This window comes from Heliangelus exortis, chromosome 10 (genome assembly GCF_036169615.1).
Source record: "Heliangelus exortis chromosome 10, bHelExo1.hap1, whole genome shotgun sequence".
NCBI lineage: Eukaryota > Metazoa > Chordata > Aves > Apodiformes > Trochilidae > Heliangelus > Heliangelus exortis.
The window spans coordinates 14,490,150-14,509,893 of NC_092431.1; the positions used below are offsets into that span (position 1 = coordinate 14,490,150).

At 35.8% G+C, this 19,744-nt stretch overlaps 1 protein-coding gene across 7 annotated transcripts in view; it reads left to right on the forward strand.

The window, feature by feature from the left end:
- The window catches only part of LRBA (LPS responsive beige-like anchor protein), a 388,894-nt gene that overhangs the window by 265,934 nt on the left and 103,216 nt on the right, over positions 1–19,744 (forward strand). For all 7 annotated transcript variants that reach the window (XM_071753672.1, XM_071753674.1, XM_071753673.1 and 4 more), the window contains 3 exons: positions 1,659–1,774; positions 4,007–4,119; positions 18,903–19,043. In XM_071753672.1, the coding sequence (XP_071609773.1) occupies positions 1,659–1,774; positions 4,007–4,119; positions 18,903–19,043 (370 nt within the window). The remainder of the gene's footprint in view (positions 1–1,658; positions 1,775–4,006; positions 4,120–18,902; positions 19,044–19,744) is intronic.

Here is a 19,744-nt window from a genome sequence, read left to right on the forward strand (position 1 = left end):
TTTAACACTGGTTGTAGGACTGATTAGCTTTTATGACAGTGTTCAATTACATTACCTTGACTGTAATATCCTTGAATCCTCTGTAGTATTTAAATGCAGATTAAAATGATTGTTTCTCATCAGGATATTGTAGTGATGTGTAGAAAAATATAAGCTGAACAGCATGTGAAGCATTTGTATGGTGTGCTTGTCTTTTAGCTCTGGAGGACACTGTTCACATTTTAAATAGCAAGAAATTAGTATTACAGTGTCACACTGTGTGTTTGGATCCTGAAACTGAAGAATATTATTCAGCTTGCTACATCTTTTACTGCAGAAGATTAGGGCTTGATTACCAGATATGCTCTAGATGAAGCATAGCAGCACAGTTTAATGTTTACTGAGCCTGATGCAAATAAATTTTTGAGGTATAACCCCATCTCCCATATAATTCCATTTTGAGGTATAACCAAAATACAAGAGGTATTGCTTACCTCTTGTATTTTAATTAATTATAAACTATTTTAAAGTAAATTAGTTCCTAATTTTTCAGAAGAAACAGCAACCCTTAAGTATCTTGACTGTTGTTACTGTAATATTTTTATTTTTAAAAAAAAAAGATTTCTCTGCTCAGAAATGGCAGATGGGGGATAGTTGGGGATGTTCTCCCATGGGTGTTTGGTGTGGGGATGGGCATTTTGTCATTTACCTTTATTTTTAATTGAGTCCAGAAAAAAATATCTTGAATTGTAATTATAGCCACTCTGTAAAAATTTAAGGATTTCTATTTACATAAGCAAATTATGTGTGAAAATTTTTAAATATACTTGAAAGTACAGACACATTTGTTCAAAATTTCACATCCATTTGTGTGGATTAATTTGTCATCAGTATGATGTAGCTTATTAAAATTTTTTAAAAAATCAATTACTGTAGCTGTTTTCTTTAATCAGTTACCAGTACCTGTAAAGATTTGTGAACAAAAGCTGTATCTAGATTTTTTCCCTTGTAATGGTTGTGGTTCTTGTATTTACAGCTTTTTTTATTATGAACAAAACAGTCTTGGGAATTCTATGATAAGCTCTTCCCTGCTTGATTTATTCCTCCAAGAAATGACTCTGTAGTCTTCTTTCACAAACACGAGGAGCTCCAGCATCAGATTCTGAAAGTTTAATTGAGTTACTTATGGCTAACTCCCCAGCACTGCCCAAAATTTAATTCTCAAGAGGATGGGCTTCATAAGGAAACTCTATTGTATTATCATTGTTTTCTTTTGTTCTTGAGGAATTAAAAGAGTCTCTTCTAAAAGTTGACTTTTATGTGAAATTCTAAAAGTCATGTAATTTTCTTATTTAGTCATCTGCCATCTCTAGATCACTAGGAACAGATTCTTGTTCCAGCCATCAAGGCTTTATGGCCCAGCTGAATTTGCACAGCTGTAAAGGTTTCAGTTTGAAATCTTGACATATCCATCTCTCAGATGTCTTCTGTTCTTGTTAGTTTATAAAATGTTAAAAAATGTACTTCAGGTATCCAAAATAGCAATTTGGTCACCAGAGAATTTGAGTGTGGAATGAGTAAAAAAGAGTGTGTACAACTGCCACTAAAATTTGGGTAGGAAAAAAGGAAGACCCACCAGATTTGTTGTTATTTTTTCCAATTTTTTTTTTTTTTTTCAGACGCATTTCTTTGGCCAGTCCTCGGCAGATTTTCAAAGCTTCCAATATGACCCAGCGATGGCAACACAGAGAAATTTCCAACTTTGAATACCTGATGTTTCTAAACACTATAGCAGGTAACATGAATTACCATAAGGACTCAGAAGAGGATGGCACAATCTCAACAAACATGATTTTACCCTTTTAATAGATAGCTTTTTCTAAGTACAATATCCCCCCAAAGAACAACTTTACAAAATCCTAATATATGTACTTTATTCATAGTTATTTTTAAGTTTATATAACAATAGAGCGACAGGCAATTAATACACATAACTACAGGCTGAACTACACCTAAAAATCATCTCTAAAGTCAGAATATCTTGACTGTTGTGGGAGAGCAAGAGCTACAAAACTGTTATTTAGGAGAGTCTCATAAATAGTAAATTCTTTATCCCTTATTACTACAAGTTTTAATATTCTTAAGTACTGTGCTCCATGAAAAGCAGTGTACCAACAAGTTCTTGGTAGACCTGGGTCAGTCTCAGCTAGGCAGCAGGATGTTCCTGAAATCCAAAAATATTACAGTTGCAAAATATATGATTGGTCTTGGAAAACAATGTTGTGTCTGTCTCCCCAGCATTGCTGTGTCAGGACACCATTCATCTAATCCTAAACCCTAATTCTGGATTACAACCCTGTGTGGTTGTCCTAATCCCTCATTCTGTAAATGCTAAGATATATTTCATTTAACCCATCTTACCCAGTTAGCTTCTAACCAACTTGACTTCAGTTTAGTAAACGGGTGCTAATTGTTAGGTGTTATGACCTCTCTTTTACTTACCAACATATTTTTTCCTCAGACCAACTTACAAAATTTCTCAATTTTCATCTTTTTTCTATGGTATTGATGGTGCTGAAGGGTCTGTTAATTCCTTTTCAGACTTGGTTCTTGCTGACACACTTGATATAACAAATGCCTCTGCTCACACTAATTGCATTTTATACAAATGGTCAGTTTTGCTGGTGTCTTTAGTCAATCATTAAGTCAGAGATGCCAGGATGCTGGCAGATTTTATAAAAGCAGAGTGGATCTGCTTCCCTCCTTACTGCCTAAATGGAATAAGGCATGATCGTGACACTGTTTCTTTCAGCTTAAGTAGACTATTGAAATAATAAAGAGAATTCTTACCTACTTGGTATTTGAGGTTAAAAAGAACAAGAAGGTAATATTATGAAAAAAGGGAGAGTTTAGTTTACCATGATGGGGAGTTAAAAGATTGTTGTGATGGCTGTCAATTTGAAGCTGTATCCCAGCATCATGTAAGTAGCCTCAGTCCTGAATGAGATTACATATTGTGCAACATAACCAAACAGTAAAGGAAAGAAAGGATCTGACTGTACCATTTAAAAATTCTGCAAACCAGGATGGAGAAATATTGAATGATGGAAAAAAACTGGAGAAAGAAAAGCTCAGGTGAAGCTTTAGAAGATATTTCCTGACAACCTGATACATTTAGGTTGTGAAATAATATCTCTGATGAGGAAGTAAAAACTTGTTTTTTGAGAATTTTAAGACCAGGCTGGACAAAATGTGAGAACACACTGATTGGAGGGGATGTGACTGAATGAGTTTCTGCAACAACACATGAAAAGAGACAGGACCAGTGTAAAAATTATGCATACTAAAATTACAAAAGAGGGTATGTGGTATATATGTATTTATAGTATGTGATTATGCTAATTGAATAGGGTGGCTTTTTGCTGAATGTTATTTCCATCTTGCAGATGTATGAAGTTGCATGTGTGCACCTGAAATTAGAACAGAATTTCTGTTCTGGTGAATGTTGTCACATCCACAGATATTCAGTGGTCAAGAAAGACTTCCCCTCAAAGTCAACTCTCTAGATGAAATGGTCATTACTTCCATAATTTCTCATTTTCTCATCCTGAGCACCTTCACTCTGCTTTCACATACAGAATTTAATACAGTATGCAAAAATTGGCTTTGATTTTTAGTATCAACAAAAGTCACTCACTACCTTTGTATTTTTTTATGTGTTTCACTGTAAAGAAACAGAAGACAAAATGGCATAAACAAGGAAAGGAAAAATGCATAGAAAATGAATGAACGTGACTGCAAAAGAATTGACAAAGTGAAATGGGCTGCAGTGTTTTAAATTGAATGCTAGCAATTTGTGAACTTTTTGGTTATCCTTTTCAGTAAAGCAAAGTAAAATGTGAGAAAAGGTCTAAACCAAATGATACTGGTTCTTTTTTAAGAGCTCATGAAGTTACATTGTTTAATCTTTGAAGGTTGCTATTTTAGTTCAGTATAACTCTTCTGGGTTTTTTTTCTTGTTTGCCAGGTCGAACTTACAATGATTTAAATCAGTACCCTGTCTTCCCTTGGGTTATCACCAACTATGAATCAGAGGAGCTGGACCTCACACTCCCTAGCAACTTCAGAGATTTGTCAAAGGTATTTGTCATCAGATACAGCTTTTTTTCTCTCCGGTTTTTATCACGGTAGCTTTAAGTCTTATTCATGGTTTGCTGCATTTGATAAATTAATGTTAAATGCACAATCATTACAATGTTTCATTTCTAAATGCTCATCCAGATAACAGGAGTCAAATAGTGAAAAAATGAATTACTGGTGTATTCTTTCTGCTTCTGATTGTATCAGTTCAATAATTGTTAACAGGAGGTGATCTTAGTTGTAGCATATGCTTTACACTGAATATTAAATTTTAATGGAGTTAGGAATACTGAGGCTGCTAAGGATTAGCTAAAAATTAACAAAGTAATATTAAAAAAACATTTTTTTTTTGTTTTCCTGATGAGAATTTTGGGGTTTTTTTAGTAGCAAAGCCTGTGATATCATTCTATTTTAAGTAAATGAAATCATTGTCCTGATTCCCATAAGCAGAAACTTTTTTTTTTTTTCAGTTCCCCTACAATCCCCTTCAGGTGTGCTCAAGTAAATTAGTTGTCCTTTGTCAGACAGACACTGTCATTGTTTAAACAAATTTTCCAAACAGCTCCTTTCTGGTAGAGTAGCTGTTTTTCTAAGGTTCTTTTCCAAACAGTCATATGCAGATGCAATATTATGCAGCCTGTTTAAAGCTTTATAGAATGTGATTGTAGTCTTCCAGTCCTTTCCAAGAAAGGAATATTTCATTTTGCTAAGTAGAAGCATCTCTCATTTTCTCTGCAAAGACTTGGTGCAGTGGTCATCAAGCAGAATCTTTTTCTAAAAGCTAGATATTATAGAAAATTATTGCCATGGGGAGCAAAATAGTGGAAAATGTAAACAATGTGTTTTAAAAAGAACTTGTATTTCACAAAAGTCTTCCATACAAATGGATATTTGATTGAATATAAGAATCCTCAAAGAAGCAGGGCAGTTTTTGAAAGTTTTCAGTTTGTATTTGATTAATTTAAGCACAGGTCTGTGAAAATCTCCAGAAAATGAAGGGGTTTTTACTACAGATTTAGTACTTTAACCTTAAAAAGGGTACTGTATAATCATCAAGTATATATAGGTGTATATATACATATGTGTATATATATATTTGAAGACTATACTGTACCTTTTGTTTGTGTGTATATATGTACAAACAGAACTAAAGGAGAACTCTTAAGTCCAAAGCAGAAATGTACTGAGGGTACTGTAATTGTAACATTTTCTAATAGTGTTATTTAACCTGACTAAGCCATGAACTCTGTGCTTTCTCAAAATGTCTGTCTGACACAAATGGGTAAACCTACACATATTTTATATTTTAACAAACTTTCAAAGACAAATAATATTTTAAAATACACATGTGAATTGCACATTAGTAAAAATATAAAACTTATGAATGACATTAGCTCTGTGTATCTTGAATTAGCATATTAATTAAATGTATTGGTCATTAATAACTTTCTTGATTATGGCATGGTTTTTGCAACCTCATTTTCCATAAAGTTTTGTTAAGTGAAACTTCTGCATATACCATGTAATTGCCAAAGTAATTAAAGCTTCCAAGGCAGCTCTTTTTAATTGTATTTTAACTTGTAATCTAATAAATTTAGTCAGCCCTATAGTCTTAGCTTTTCTTCCTCCACCCTGTTACAGAACTAAGTGTAGTGTAGCACAATTTTTCTTCATTTTATGTGATGTACTATTCTTGCCTCCATTAAGATAGCAAAACCACTCTTTTCCTATGCATTTTTTTATTAACAGGGACTGGTTATATAGATTTCTCTATTCATGGAAGTAGCTTTTGAGGAATACTGAGTCCTGAGGGATACCTCCCATTGCTATTGCTGGGACAAGACATTACTTAGGGACATTATGAAGTGGACATTACTTAGATTGTATCTAAATCTATATCTATACTTAACCTTCTCAATCATATGCTTGAAGACTATGAACTTGATAAAGGAAATCATTATTACAATATTAATTTATTAATATTGTTTAAGCCTGTCACGTGGTATTCTTGGGGTCTTTTAATCTTTAGCAGGTGATTGGCAGAGAATTGCCCCTATTTTTAGGGAACAGTGAATATTTATACAAATATGTGTATTTAACATGCATTGCCCCATGTTCTGCTCAGTGTTGAGCAGACACTGTGTCTTGATCTCTGAAAATGTGGCTGCTCTTCTGGATGAATGCCAGCCCTTCCCATAGGCACAGTCCTTATGCCATAACAGCATATATAACAGCTCCAAGTTTTGGTTACTGTTTAGGCATTTCTAGCAGTAGCAACTCTCTGTGGTTTAAATGTTAAACTTTGTGTCAGATGATGAGTTCTGGCAAATATTTGCAAAACTTCACTAATACCCAACTGCCAACCAATATCCAGACTGTCTGAATGTCATGTGTATTGAGATATTTTCGTTATACTTTCATTTTGGTGGTAATGCTTCAATATAAGTGCTAATTATGTATTGTAGAATGTCTGTGCTTTTGCACTACTGAAGCTTTTAAAATATTTAAAGATATTTCATTGAACTTTTTACATAGTTTCAACAGTCTTTTACTTAATTTCTTTCCCTTATTCACTTCCAGAAACACATCACAATTTAGTGCTGCCACTGAGTAAGGAAAAGAAAAACTTAGGTTTTGGTTTGGCAGAAAGGTTGTCAGGTCAATACTTTTTTGTTACCTAAGAGAATTAATAAATAGGATTTTTTTTTCTTTTTAAAAGTTGCAAGCTGAAGTTAGGTATTAGGAAGTGTCAAATATCAGTAACAGTTTTGTTAACGTATTAGCTAGAATTCCACAGTTAGTAGAGATTTAAAGAACTGCAGTGTATAGGTTAAACCAACACTTTACTTAAGCAGCTTCTTATGGCACTGTTTTGATCATCAGTCACACAATGATAAACCAAAGCAACTGAAATGGATTGTGGTTAATATTACTGTCAGCCTGACAAATGCTCCTGACAAATGCCAGGAGTGCACTGCCAGTCTGTTACCCTGCTTTGACTCAAGTGTTTATTTCTGAAGAGGTGACTGTAGTTTGGAAGGAGTATTACATATTGTATTTATAGCAGCATATATTTTATTTATGCAACAGACACAGTTTCCCATCAGAATGTGTCTGATTTTCTGTGCTACTTATGTTATTCAAAAGCACACTTCCCCCCCCCTCTTCTTTATTCAGTGGAAGCAACAAATTGTGTGTATTTCTGGACTTGGAAAAGGAAAAAAAATATTGAAAGAGTACATGGAAAATACTGAGATATCAAAGCATGATTTTATAGTCTCAGAAGTTTGTTACAAGGTCTTGCTGTATGCAAGTAGCTGTTAATTTTTCTTTTGTAAGGCACAAAATTTCTGTGAGAAATTTGTCAGTGTAGACTGACACTATTAGAAGAAGGAAATTATGCCATTTTATGCCAGTTTTATTGTGGCTGTTATGTATGTAATGACTACCAGTCAAGTGTAGAAAAGCAACAAATACTTTTCACCTTCAGTGAAGTGAAGTGTTTAATTGGGTCGTGGGAGCCACTGGTGTCAAATATACTTTGACAGAAGTTACAGATTTTTTTTACTTGGACAAATTAGACTAATTTTGTTGTTCTAATGAAAATTTCACTGCTGACTGTTCTTCAGCATTCCCGAATTCTGCTGACTTGTGTTGCATATTTCCCCCTGCAAGGAAACAGAGTGGGATGGGCATGAAATTTGCTTAATTACCTCTTGTTGCCCCTTGATGAAGAGATACCAAAAGTAACAAATGTTTTGATGGGTACCTATTATACTTCTGCAAATATATGTAGTAATAATGTAATATGTAGTAATTTTTTAGGGATATATGTGTTGGTACCATTTAGCAAGCCATTGTAGAGCAGAATCTATCTGAGAGCAGGAAGAGCCTTTCTTCCCAATCTGTCCTCATAGAACATAGACAGAGCTAAAAAGGGATGGAGGGGGATTGTAATTGAGATTGAAGTCCTTGTTTTTAAATGAGAACTCAAAAGTCAAGTGTCTCTTTGAAGAAAGCTGTGCAAGAATATGAGGTTCTCTTGTTCATATCCCAGGACAGTGCTATAGTTTTAGGACTATTGTGGACTTTCTTTGGACCAGAAAACCTATTGTGGAATAAGAGACCATACCAAGTAAAGTGCTGAGTAGTCTGTTATATTCCAATGAGAAGTTTTAGTTTAGTGACCTAAGTTTTCTAAATGAGGGCAAGTGATTTTGTGACTCTCAGATGCCAGTAACCCTCAGACAGATACTGCTGGGGAGTTAACGATAGCACGTAGCCATTATCCTTCCTGACAGATGAGTTGATCTCTTGTATAATTTCCTTTAGCACATTTGCCAAAATTAGGAGACAAGACTGCAAGTGGCCCCATGGGCTTGTGCTTGCCCCATCTGTTTTGCAGGTCACCAGGATGTTCTTAAGGGGACCAGGGAATAAGGGACTTGAGCATCCCTTCTATGAAAAGACCAAGAGGACTGGGGCTGTTCAGCCTTGAGAAAAGAAGGCTGAGAGGGATCTTATTAATGTCTGTAAATATTGGGTGTCAAGAGGATGAGGCCAATCTCTTTTCATTGGTGCCCAGCAATAGGACAAGGAATGATGGGTTGAAGGTAGAACATGGGAAGCTCCACCTCAACATGAGGAGAAACTTCTTGACTGTGAGGGTGAGGGAGCCGTGGCCCAGGCTGCCCAGGGAGGTTGTGGAGTCTCCTTCTCTGGAGACTTTCCAAGCCCCCCTGGATGTGTTCCTGTGTGGCCTGCCCTGGGTGCTCCTGCTCTGGCAGGGGGTTGGATCTCTAGAGGTCCCTTCCAACCCCCGACTTTCTGTGATTCTGTGACTGTTGCAGCACCAGGGCCAGGTGCCCCCGCCCGTCAGCACCATGGACAGGGCCCGCCCGGCACCGCCAGCCCGGGGGGGGCTCGGTTCCCCCGTGAGGCGGAGCTTGGGTTCCGGACCCCGACCGAGGCGTGGGGCTCAGAGCCCCTCGGCTCTCGGATATGAATCCAGACTGTCTGGATTTCGGTATCCACCTCTGCTGGTCACCCACTTGTTTCGCCTTCCAAGAGAGGTTTTTATGCAGATCTGTTGGTTTGAGGGTCACGCAGCATCAGTCTCAGGACCTTGTACAGAATGAGTGGTGTTTTCCATGTTTGTTTATCTGCCTGGTCCTCCACAACTCACACAGAGACCTCTTGAAACAGAAACTTCAAAATACATCTCTGAGATGATTTATCAAAACATTCTTTCTGAAAACCTACTCTTAAATCTAGATAGTTGTTTTTTAAAACTATTGTGGGCATTTCCATTGCTCTGTTTCAGTGTCAGAACCATCATTTTATATCCTGCTTTTGATTTTTCTTCCTTGTCATTAGTTGGTTATTCTTCCTTTCAAACCATTCCCTCTAAAGAACATATAAGTGGATGGTGAGTGGAGTATTTCTTGCTGCCATTCTTACTGTCACCTCCCTGTTCTGTTTTTTGCCACCAGAGGCTTATTTGTGAAGTCTCAAGACTCTTTGCACTTGAGATACATATAGGAGTTTCCAGGACCACTTAATTATTTTCAAGCATTCCTTTTAAAATATTGTTTTTTAATTTATTTAATTTATTTAGGTATCAGAGCAAAAGTCAAGATTACAGGATCAATAAGAGTCATCTTGGTAATAAGCCTAATGATCTTGATCTTCCCCTGCCTCAAGGAGGGAGCATTGTTTGGAATGCAGAAATGCTGAGGCTGGACATACAATAACTCAGAATTAACAGTGAATGTTCAAGATGCTATTCCTAGTTTGTATCTGATGCTATTGTCCATCTTGCTCTTGTTTCAATTTTAGGTGCCCTGAACATATGTCATCCCCTAATTGGAAATGTACTGAGGGAGGTTCATGACCTTTTAAATGATCACAAGAAACCACAGGGCACATGTCTGCTCATAAAATGCACCAGCAATCAAAATAATTTCACGCACATGTCTTGGGCCATAGACATTTTAAATGTGTTGTTTCTGTCTTCCTCATGTAAAGTGAATGTTATTCTCTTGATACAGTCTTGCTTCCTTTTTATATTCATACATTGGAACTCCAACAGATTATGAGCTGCTACAGCACACATCTGTGTAATTCAGATTTCCAAACAAGCATGATGGTGGCTGAGTTGGAAACTGCACACACACTGCAAATGAGGAAGGGATTCAGCTCACCAGACTGCAGCTGTCTAAAACTGATTTGATCAAACTCCTGGGACCAAAAAGCCTGTTGGGGTCAAAGGGCAGTTGAGGTATAAAAGTAATTCTCAGAGAAAATGAAAGCATGGTAAAATAATAATAATGATGATTTTTGCTTAAGGAGGAGTTTAAGGTAGTTTTTAGGCTGTGTACTTACTCTGATGGACATAGCAGATGATCTGTCTCAAACTCAAGTATCAGCAGATAAAAGTGTGGGTCAAATGTAGGAAATCAATAGAAGAAGATCACTAGGAAAAGATATTATGATCCTAAAAGCCTGAATTGAATAGCCTAATAGGATTAAGAAAAAACAATTTACATCCAGTATCCAGCCAATCACTTGAAACTGCCTCAGTATCAGAGGCACAAGGTTTCTTTCCAAAGTGGGGTGGTCACTGGCGTTCCAAAGGTCTTTTCTGTACTTTATACTGTTCAGCATACATGGTAATCTGGAAAAGAAGTGAAAAAAATACATTGGTGGTCTGTTAGATGACTATTTATAAAATCCATATAATCTGATGGTAATAGCTCCATGAAACAGTAAAAACTCTCTATGCTTTACTGACTACATCTTTCTAGCCTGCTTCTGTGTTTTTTGTAGGGTTTGGTGCTTACACATGATAGACAATATTATGTATTTGTTGAGCTCTGATAGTGCTTAATCTGCAGAAAATGCAAGTTTGTGTTATCTTTTAGCTTGAGATCCTGTGCTGTTAGTACAAGCCAAAAAGATTCTGGCTTTATTTCTGATTGTCTGATAGCTCTGGTATAATGGCTGCTGTTTCTGTGGCAGTGGCTTGGGTGATGTGTTGGCAGTGGTGCATGGGCTGTGAAGGGAAAGCAGAGAGAACATTTTCATCTGCTGCTATGATGCAAGTGCACATCACTTCTCATGAGTTCTTCTTTCTTGAGATCCATAAAAGGATTTTTTTTAAAAAATAAATGAACAGTAATGCAGGGATGTCTTTGATTTGACAGATTATGTAATGGATATTGTATGCAAATAGTTGCTTTTGGCTGACAGGGATTTTTTTTCAAAGTAAGGCAACTCCAGTGCTATACCCTTCTCACTGCACATGAGCAGCTTGATTCCCCCTTGTGACTGCAGGGACGTGCAGCTTCCCTTCTCCCTGACCTCTTTGGAAGTATACAGCACATAACTTCCTTCAGTTTGCCTTCCCAGAAGTATTAAGGTGTAGTAATACCTCAAATACACAATGTGTGACACATGCAGTTGTGCTGAACAACTGATTAAGCCTTATGTAAAAGTCTGTGTGCCTGTATTAGTTTGGAATTTTGCAGATCAGCAGTGCATTCCAGCTTTGGAATCTGCTTCAGATGGTTGTAAGAGCATTTGCTACTATTGTTAGTACTATGAGGACATGGAGATTTTTTCTTTAAATTCAAATTCTTCCAAGATTTTAGGTGACCAGAGATGTATCCTGTCACTAATATATTGCTCAAACAGTTCTAATATTGCTAAACATAGTTTTTCTTCATTTATATATGCTTAAGATTAGTTTATGATCCATTTTTGACCTGTGGACTTTGGGAATCTTCCATGTTTGGTACCATGAGAGATAATTTATACTGAAATATTCAGAAAGTCTGGTTGTTAGATCACCTTTAGGTCAGTTTTTCCTGAGTGTTGTTATCTGAAAGGAATGTATGAGCTTTAAAAAAATCTTAATAATAAACCAGATACAAATGCTTTTAATGTAATTTGCATGCACACAACTATTGTCTGCTTTTATCCCAGCCTTTAATTGAATTCTCTATTTCAATCAAAAAGAAAATTGAGATTTTAAAAATATTTAATAACATAATGTGATATGGCAAATTTCATGATGTGATTTCTGGTAAACAGGGTTTTTACAAAGAGAGCTTGTAAGGACTGACACCTGTTGTAAAAAGTATCCTAATTTAAAAAAGATCAGTGGTTTCAGTATGTATTGATTATATTGAATTTATTTTAGAAAACATTGAGATGGGAGGAGGTAATCTGCATGTAAAAGTGACTGCAACAACTTGGTTGTGCTGGAATTCACTTGGCTGGCTTTTGTTGTATCATCTGCACCAGGCTGTCCCTCTGGGGAGATGCTGAGTCACTTAATGCAAAGTCATAGGAAAGGAGCCACTCCAGAAGCTCATGTGGCTCAGCATCTTGCCCTGTGAACAGCCAGTGGCAGGAGCCTGATGAAAAAATAAAAGACATGGGGCATGTGAAGTATCACCCTTCCCTTCAGAAAACATCCTGGGTTTCACAACCAGGTGTTTAACTACTTTGTGAGCTGGAGAAATAATTTAGAAAGTCATGTTTAGTGACTGGAGGCCTAGTTGTCTGGTGGCTTTTTTGTTGTTGTTGGCTTTTTTAAGCTATTTATATTTGTTCTGTATTGCTCCCTGAAGCAATAAATCTAGCAACTATAATATATAACAAGGTATGATTTTCTCTGCTTTGTAACTAGGCAATGATGCCTTTTTTTTTTTTTTTTTTTTCCTCACTGTGGACCATAGGGAGTCTTGCCTGCTTACAACTCTTACCCATATTTGAAAAAAATTTAAATTTAGGTCAACTTAAAAACAACAGGAAGTATTCTTCAGGACTTGCTTTACATTACTGTCCTGTTTGTTTCCCTTCTCCCTACAGCTTTTCAATCATAATTATTTGAAGTACCTATAGTCAGAATACTAGATCAGAATTATAATTCTGATCATAGCAACCTCCCAGTTCCAAAGGGGAAGAAGCTTAACTAGATGGAACATTAACAAATATCCTGAGTATGTCTACTCAACAAATTAACCAGAAATGTGTGTTAACTTTAGTGACTAGAAAAGAAGGCAGCACAGCTACATGAGTTTTTCTGGCTTCATATCCTGATGCCAAAATTGGTAGAGTACATTAACTAATATTGATGATTATTGCAGTTTCAACACTGCATATTCAAATAGTTTTTGACCAAAGGATTTCTTATTTAACTGAAAAACCACATGAAATTCAATAGAGGCTTATGTTGAAGTGCTCAAAAAGTGCGTGTTAGAAGTGACTAAAATGTGGTTTAGAAGTAAAGTAAAAACCAGTAAATCAGTTTAGAATTGGAGCAGAAATTATTGTCTGTCATCCAAATGCTCACCAGAGAAGAATACAGAAGTTCTGTCAAATTCTGTCCCTTCTGGTTTATGTCAAGTTTTGACTTCCAGTTTTGTAGTACCCCCCTCTTAGCCTAGTTTTCTGATAGAGGATTTTGGTATCTGATATGAAATCTGTACTTTGGGGAATGAATTGCTAAAGATTGGTTTTCTCTTGGTAGATGGTTCCTGATTTTTTGTATCTTTTCCAGAGCAATTCAGCAGCCAGTTCAGTTGATCAGTGAGGGCATTTCAAACAGTTCAGCAGAAAATTGTGTGTGTTGTCTTCTTTGGGACATGGCTCTTTAATGAATTTGAGTTCCATATGGATTAAGAGTTAGATGCTCTCTAAAGAAGATGGGGGAGTTGTGGGACCTAATTTTTAAGAAAGCAGTACTCAGTTGTTGAAGAGGAAGAATGGTGAGTTCTAGCAGTGAGAATGGGTTCAGAGAGGAGCATGGAACTTTGTAGATGTTCTCAAAGACAAAAATGACTGATGAAAGAGCAGTGATTTACATTATATGAGTTTGTTCCCAGATAATTCCCAGTTGACCTGAGTTATTAAGTTTGGGTGTAATCAAACCATTGTCTTGTCTTCATATGAATGCCTGTGAAAAAGAAGCTTTACTCAGGTGAGCAGGGAGTCCCACTGACAATCTTACAAGTCTCAGCTAGTTCTGGGAGTTAATTGTGTGTTGGTAATACATGGAGTAACCAAACGTGCAATCCTCTAGAAAGTCCCTTCTGGTGAGATTGCAGCAGAGTGCAGTGCACTCAGCATATTTACAACACTGGAACACTGGGTGCATTTCAGATAGCTGCACATCAGAATACACTGATAAGTAGGCAGACTGCAGAGAATTCTTAAGGCTGGAAGAACTGCCTTAAAATGGAAGACCTGCTGAGCTCAATTTTCTTTGTTTATTACAAAGCCTCTAAATATATACAGAAAACACTGGGAAGAAGATACTGTGATATTTCAGAGAAGTGTATTGAGATTTCTTTGGTATTACACCAGTAAATTCATAGCTGGACTGAAGTACATATTTATTTTTTTTTTTAGAAAGGAGATCATGATTATCAGTAGAAAAAGCTTCCAAGAAAAATAGCAGATTGTCCATGTGTTCAAGCATTAGATGCCTTTCTGGAAGGCAGCTTGGCCAAGTACAGCTCATGTTATAATCAAGTATAACTTGTCCACTGAGTATATGAAAAATATCCATAATGAAAACCAGATAGGCATCTTTAAAATAAAATGTATGAAAAACAAACATCATACTTGGCAAGGATGCTACAAAGCATAATTCAGTGATACAGACAATTCTGTTCACAGGAATTTAAATACCTGGTTGGATATGGAAAAGAAAACAGTAGAAGAATCAGAGGGAAAAGCTATTTTTCTTTTTTCCTCCTTTCTGTTTTTTAATTCTTTCATTTTAATTTTTTTTTTCACGTTGATAAAGCTTTGAAATGCAACTTTCAAAGAAGAATGTTTTCATTATTTTTTAAATATTTCTATTAGCACTGGTCAGCATAGACTTTGTTTCTGGAACTTCCTGCTTTTCAGAACTCCCAGGCACTTGCACAGATCTGCTGGTTGCCAGTAGTGATTGTCAGGATTCCCATCATCACCAAAAGAGAGAAGAGTTAACAGGGAAGGCAGAACTATGGTACCTTCACTACTTATTGGTGGCAGTAATTAAATGCAGTTTACTGCCACAGTATTCTAGTCTTTCCTGTATTTTGAGTATTAATGAGTTAAAAAAAGGTATTACAGTGCGTGGGAGACAATAGAAGTGGAAGTGTTTGTTTTAATAACAGAAACCTGTGTAGAAGCCAGTAATAAAAGGCAGCATGGGTAAGAACAGGGAGTTGTCTGCTTATTTGGAGTAATGCTGTTTGAAAAAGGGAAAGACATTAGGTAGGCCTAAAAGCCACTTCTTTTGCTTCTTAAATATCTAACTATAAATAAAGATATTGTACTTCTTTCTTTATAGGCCTTTGGTCCAGTTGTGTTAGGTCAGTAACAATTTTCCAAACTCTGTGTATCAGAACCCAGGAGAGATTCTGCCCTAAGCAGAGGAGCTGTGAGCACTCTGCTTTCTTCTGTTGGGTTCAACAGGACCTCTGCTGAAAATGGAGGGAAGATGGGCCATGGTTCCAGTGTCCAGCACAGAGTAAGATTAAGAACCCACAAGTATAACTGTACACCACAGTGTCTGGACATATTTAACAGCAGTAGACAGTAAGAGTCAGTGTGTTTTCTCAGTTATTTTTCAACAAACCATTTTTCTTTGGTGTGCAAGCGAGTAAGCAAGCTTAGTCCAAAGACTGAGATTTACTGTATTCAGTTCTTGGTCAGAGTGTGAATTGTGTTTATTTTGATGTATTCCTAGAGTTGAGAGTTCTTGAAACATTTATATCAAATTAGGGGGGGTTGTATTTTTGCTTTAAGAATAACCTGTAGCTTTTGTATTTGTAGCACATGTTATAACAACTGCTTGAGATAAAAAAACAGGTGATTGTGCACTTGGAAAAGAGAAAGTAAGAACTTCCTTACCCCAGTTCTTTCTTCATGTTGGACCCTATTTTGAATGAGTTCTGACTTCCAAACCATATATGTTCCTCCATTTTCAATGCAGACTTAATAGCCATAAGGGGTTTCTTTTTAAAAAATCTTTACTCCTGTAATATCATCCATTGTTTTTGCTTGTTGGAATTTTTCTACCTCTACTTTTCTTTTTCCCCTCCCACCACCTAAATAAGTATTTTTAAATGGTGAACTAATATCTGATTTTCCTCTCTGAAAAGAGGTACTACCAATAAAATGAAATACAAAATTTCTGGATGTGAAAGCTTTTCAGCTGGTTCATCCTTACTGGTCTGTAGCTATAGGGAAACCCTGTTGAGAACTGTAAATTTGCTGTCTCATGGCTTCATTTAGCACAGCTTAATTTGGAGTTTCTCTTTTTCCCTTGGCATTTACCCCCAGGAGAGAGAATCCAGTATGAAGTCATGATTCCCTGCTAATTTTGAAATATGAAACAATTACAACATTTCCATCAGTTTGTTTACAAAATTAAAAGTCAGAGGGTGTTTGAATCTTCCTTGTATGGGCTTTATTCTGCTGCTGAAGTGCAGGTAACTGTTCACAGTGCACTGTAACACACCACAATCACCCTAGAAGCAGTTGTCAGAAAAATATGGGCCTGCCTGGTAGAATGTATTAGCCCAATACATTGTCTCCATTTTATTATGAAGCTGCTGGGGAAGCTGTGATATACAGCACTGTCGTTACAGATCTATTGTTAGAAGGGTTCTACAGTCTTCTGTGCACGGCCATTAATTTATAGCAGTAAACAATATGTAGCCCTCCAACTGCAGCAAAGCAGAATCTTTTAATGAGGTGGATGTTATTACCACAATAAATCAGTGCATTCGTGTAATGTATAATTCAATGTGTGTATTCCCACTGTAACTTCTCTGAGTAAGCTGATAGTGTATCATTGTCAGTGCACAGCTCCATGGTTCTTTTTTTTTTCCCTAAGCTTTCTTTCATTTGGGGACTTTTTTTATTTGGTTGCAAATAAATGTGACATGTCTTGATAGTTGTCCTGTTGCAGGCTTCAGAAACCAACTGTAACAATAACAGCCAAAATCAATACTGTGGATTCTGGGTATATGGATCTCTGCATGATACCATTTCTTTTTTATATTTTTTAAAAGAGAATGAAATCAATTCTAATTGGATTTAGCTTTATATTCAAGGAATGTAATTCTATAAGTATTGATTTGAGCTATCCTCATTTGGACAATAATAAAAATAGGGGAAGATAAGAGAATACAAAAAAATTTTACAGAACCATGCAGGCACAACACACTTTCTATTTTTAATTTATATTTGTCTGTTTCTGACTTTCTTCTTTTTTCCCTCAAGCATAGCTGAGTCTTAAGGGAAAATAAGTACAGATGGGGAGTCCAAAATGGTTCTTGCAACAAAGAGACTTCTTGGAGACAGTTTCATTCTCCCCTGGAATAAATTTGCTAAATCAGATAAAAATCCTTTTATACAGGAAACACTTCTTTTAAAGGGTTGTATTTCAAATGAGTGAACTGCAAAAAGCACAATAATTAACCTAGGATGTTTTCTCTATCCTTCTGAAATGTGAAAAAATGTAAGATTAGATCTTAGGTCAATCAGGGATCTAATCTGTCCTAGAAGAGAAAATACTTTGAAGCTTCTATGCCAAATTTCATATGAGCTGCAAAGAAACAGTTTTTTGAATAATAATCTGAATATCAGACATAGTTTTTCACTTGAACTGTGCCTAGTTAATGATTTGGTTACTGATCCTTTTTTTCAAGGACTTTTCAAGTATGTTTTTACCTTATAGTGTATTCTTATGTATATTTATCCTTGCAGAACAGAAAGAAGAAAATATATTGGTGTGTTTATTCTTCACTTACACTTGAATGCATCCATTGTTCATGCACATGGGCATCATTTACATGAATAACATACAGTGTGCTCAATATGTATACAAAATTGTATTGCATATAAGCTTTGCATGTATATACAAAGACTTTTTAGACCTGATACAGCATTTTACATGTGAAGTAGCTAAAGTCACTTTTGAGTTTCTCAGGGTTTTATGTGTTATACACTAATTTTTCCAAATCCTTTATGCAAAAGTCTACTGAAGAAATACACAGCTATAGATAGCAAAATATTTTATTTTTTACAATTAATTACATCCCTGGATGTTTATATCCTACGTAAGTGCTTAACAAAGAACAACAATGTTAGTCTAAGTGTAATATCCTTCTTCAGTTATACATCTTATTTATTTCTTTTGTATCAGTGTTTTTTATATAGAAATTCTGCTAATTTATTTTTCTGTTTCAAAGTTGCAAGTTTTATCTATTGAAACATATTTTGAGATGTTAAATAAAAAGCATATAAACCAGAATAGTAATATCAAAATTCTAAGTGCATTGCAAATATTCTTTCACTCCATCAGTCACTATTTTTCTCCCCAAAATGTCAAAAGATGTTTCTTGTTGTTGCTTAACAGTGTGTTCAACACACACACTTGGCACACAATCTAACTTTTTTTTTCAAGACATTCCACCTTGGAAGTGGTTTTCAGGCATTGGCTTGAATCAGCAGTAAAAAGAAATAAAGCCTGTATGAATCCAGAAGAGGCTTTTTTGCATCCAGCCCTGTGTGTGCACGGAATCCTGGTTTGCCATAAACAGCTCTGTTCAGGTGTTACAGAATCCAACACCTACTCCTGCAAAACACCAAACCCCAGCCTTCTCCATGCAGGCCTCTAATTCTGGTTAAAAAAAAGATCAAGGGGAGTATGATGTGATAACAGGTCATGTTATCTTTATTTTTTTAATCTGTTTATTTCTACTTTGTAGCCTATTGGTGCTTTGAACCCAAAGAGAGCTGCGTTCTTTGCCGAGAGATACGAATCATGGGAAGATGACCAGGTTCCAAAATTTCACTATGGCACACATTACTCAACTGCAAGTTTTGCACTCACGTGGTTGTTAAGAATTGTAAGTATATATTTTAAAAATGCTTTTCCTTTAAAATATAACGAAAGCAGTGAATAGCTGTGAATGTATAAGCTAAAACTCAGTGGTGGAGAAGAGTACTGAAATTTTCTAGTAATTGTTATAAGTAGCATAGAATAAATGTGTGCCAAAGTTTTAACAGAAAGCTTTTATTTTTATGGCACAGCCTTTTCAAATCAGTAAAGCTTTTTCTCCTTAAAAATTGCTGTATAGTTTACATTCTTACACTACTTGAAACATGGTTAACTTTCCTTCCTTGCATATTTTCTGGCTGGACCATGTACTGAACACTTGCGGCTCTTACTGAGTATATTTCATTTTCACCTCCTAATGAGTGTAAATGAGCTGTTTTCTGATGATCATTAAATTCTGTGAAGTAAATAATTAATTTTTTAAAATCTTGAGCTATTTATATGGAAGTAACTTTTGAGATGCTACATATTGATAAATATTGGTTAAAAAAGGCATTTTTCTATAAAATTGAAAGGCAATTTATCTTCTAGAAAGTAATTTCTTTGGGAAAGCATTAGCAGCACATCATTAATTAAAGCTTGTTAGAATGTACAAGCATACATAAATCCTCAAAGTAATTTATAGCACCTTGCTAATTTCGAGCAATTATCTACTAATATGTGCTTAAGTGTTCTTTAACTGTGAGGAAGCTTTTAAATCTTTCAAACATT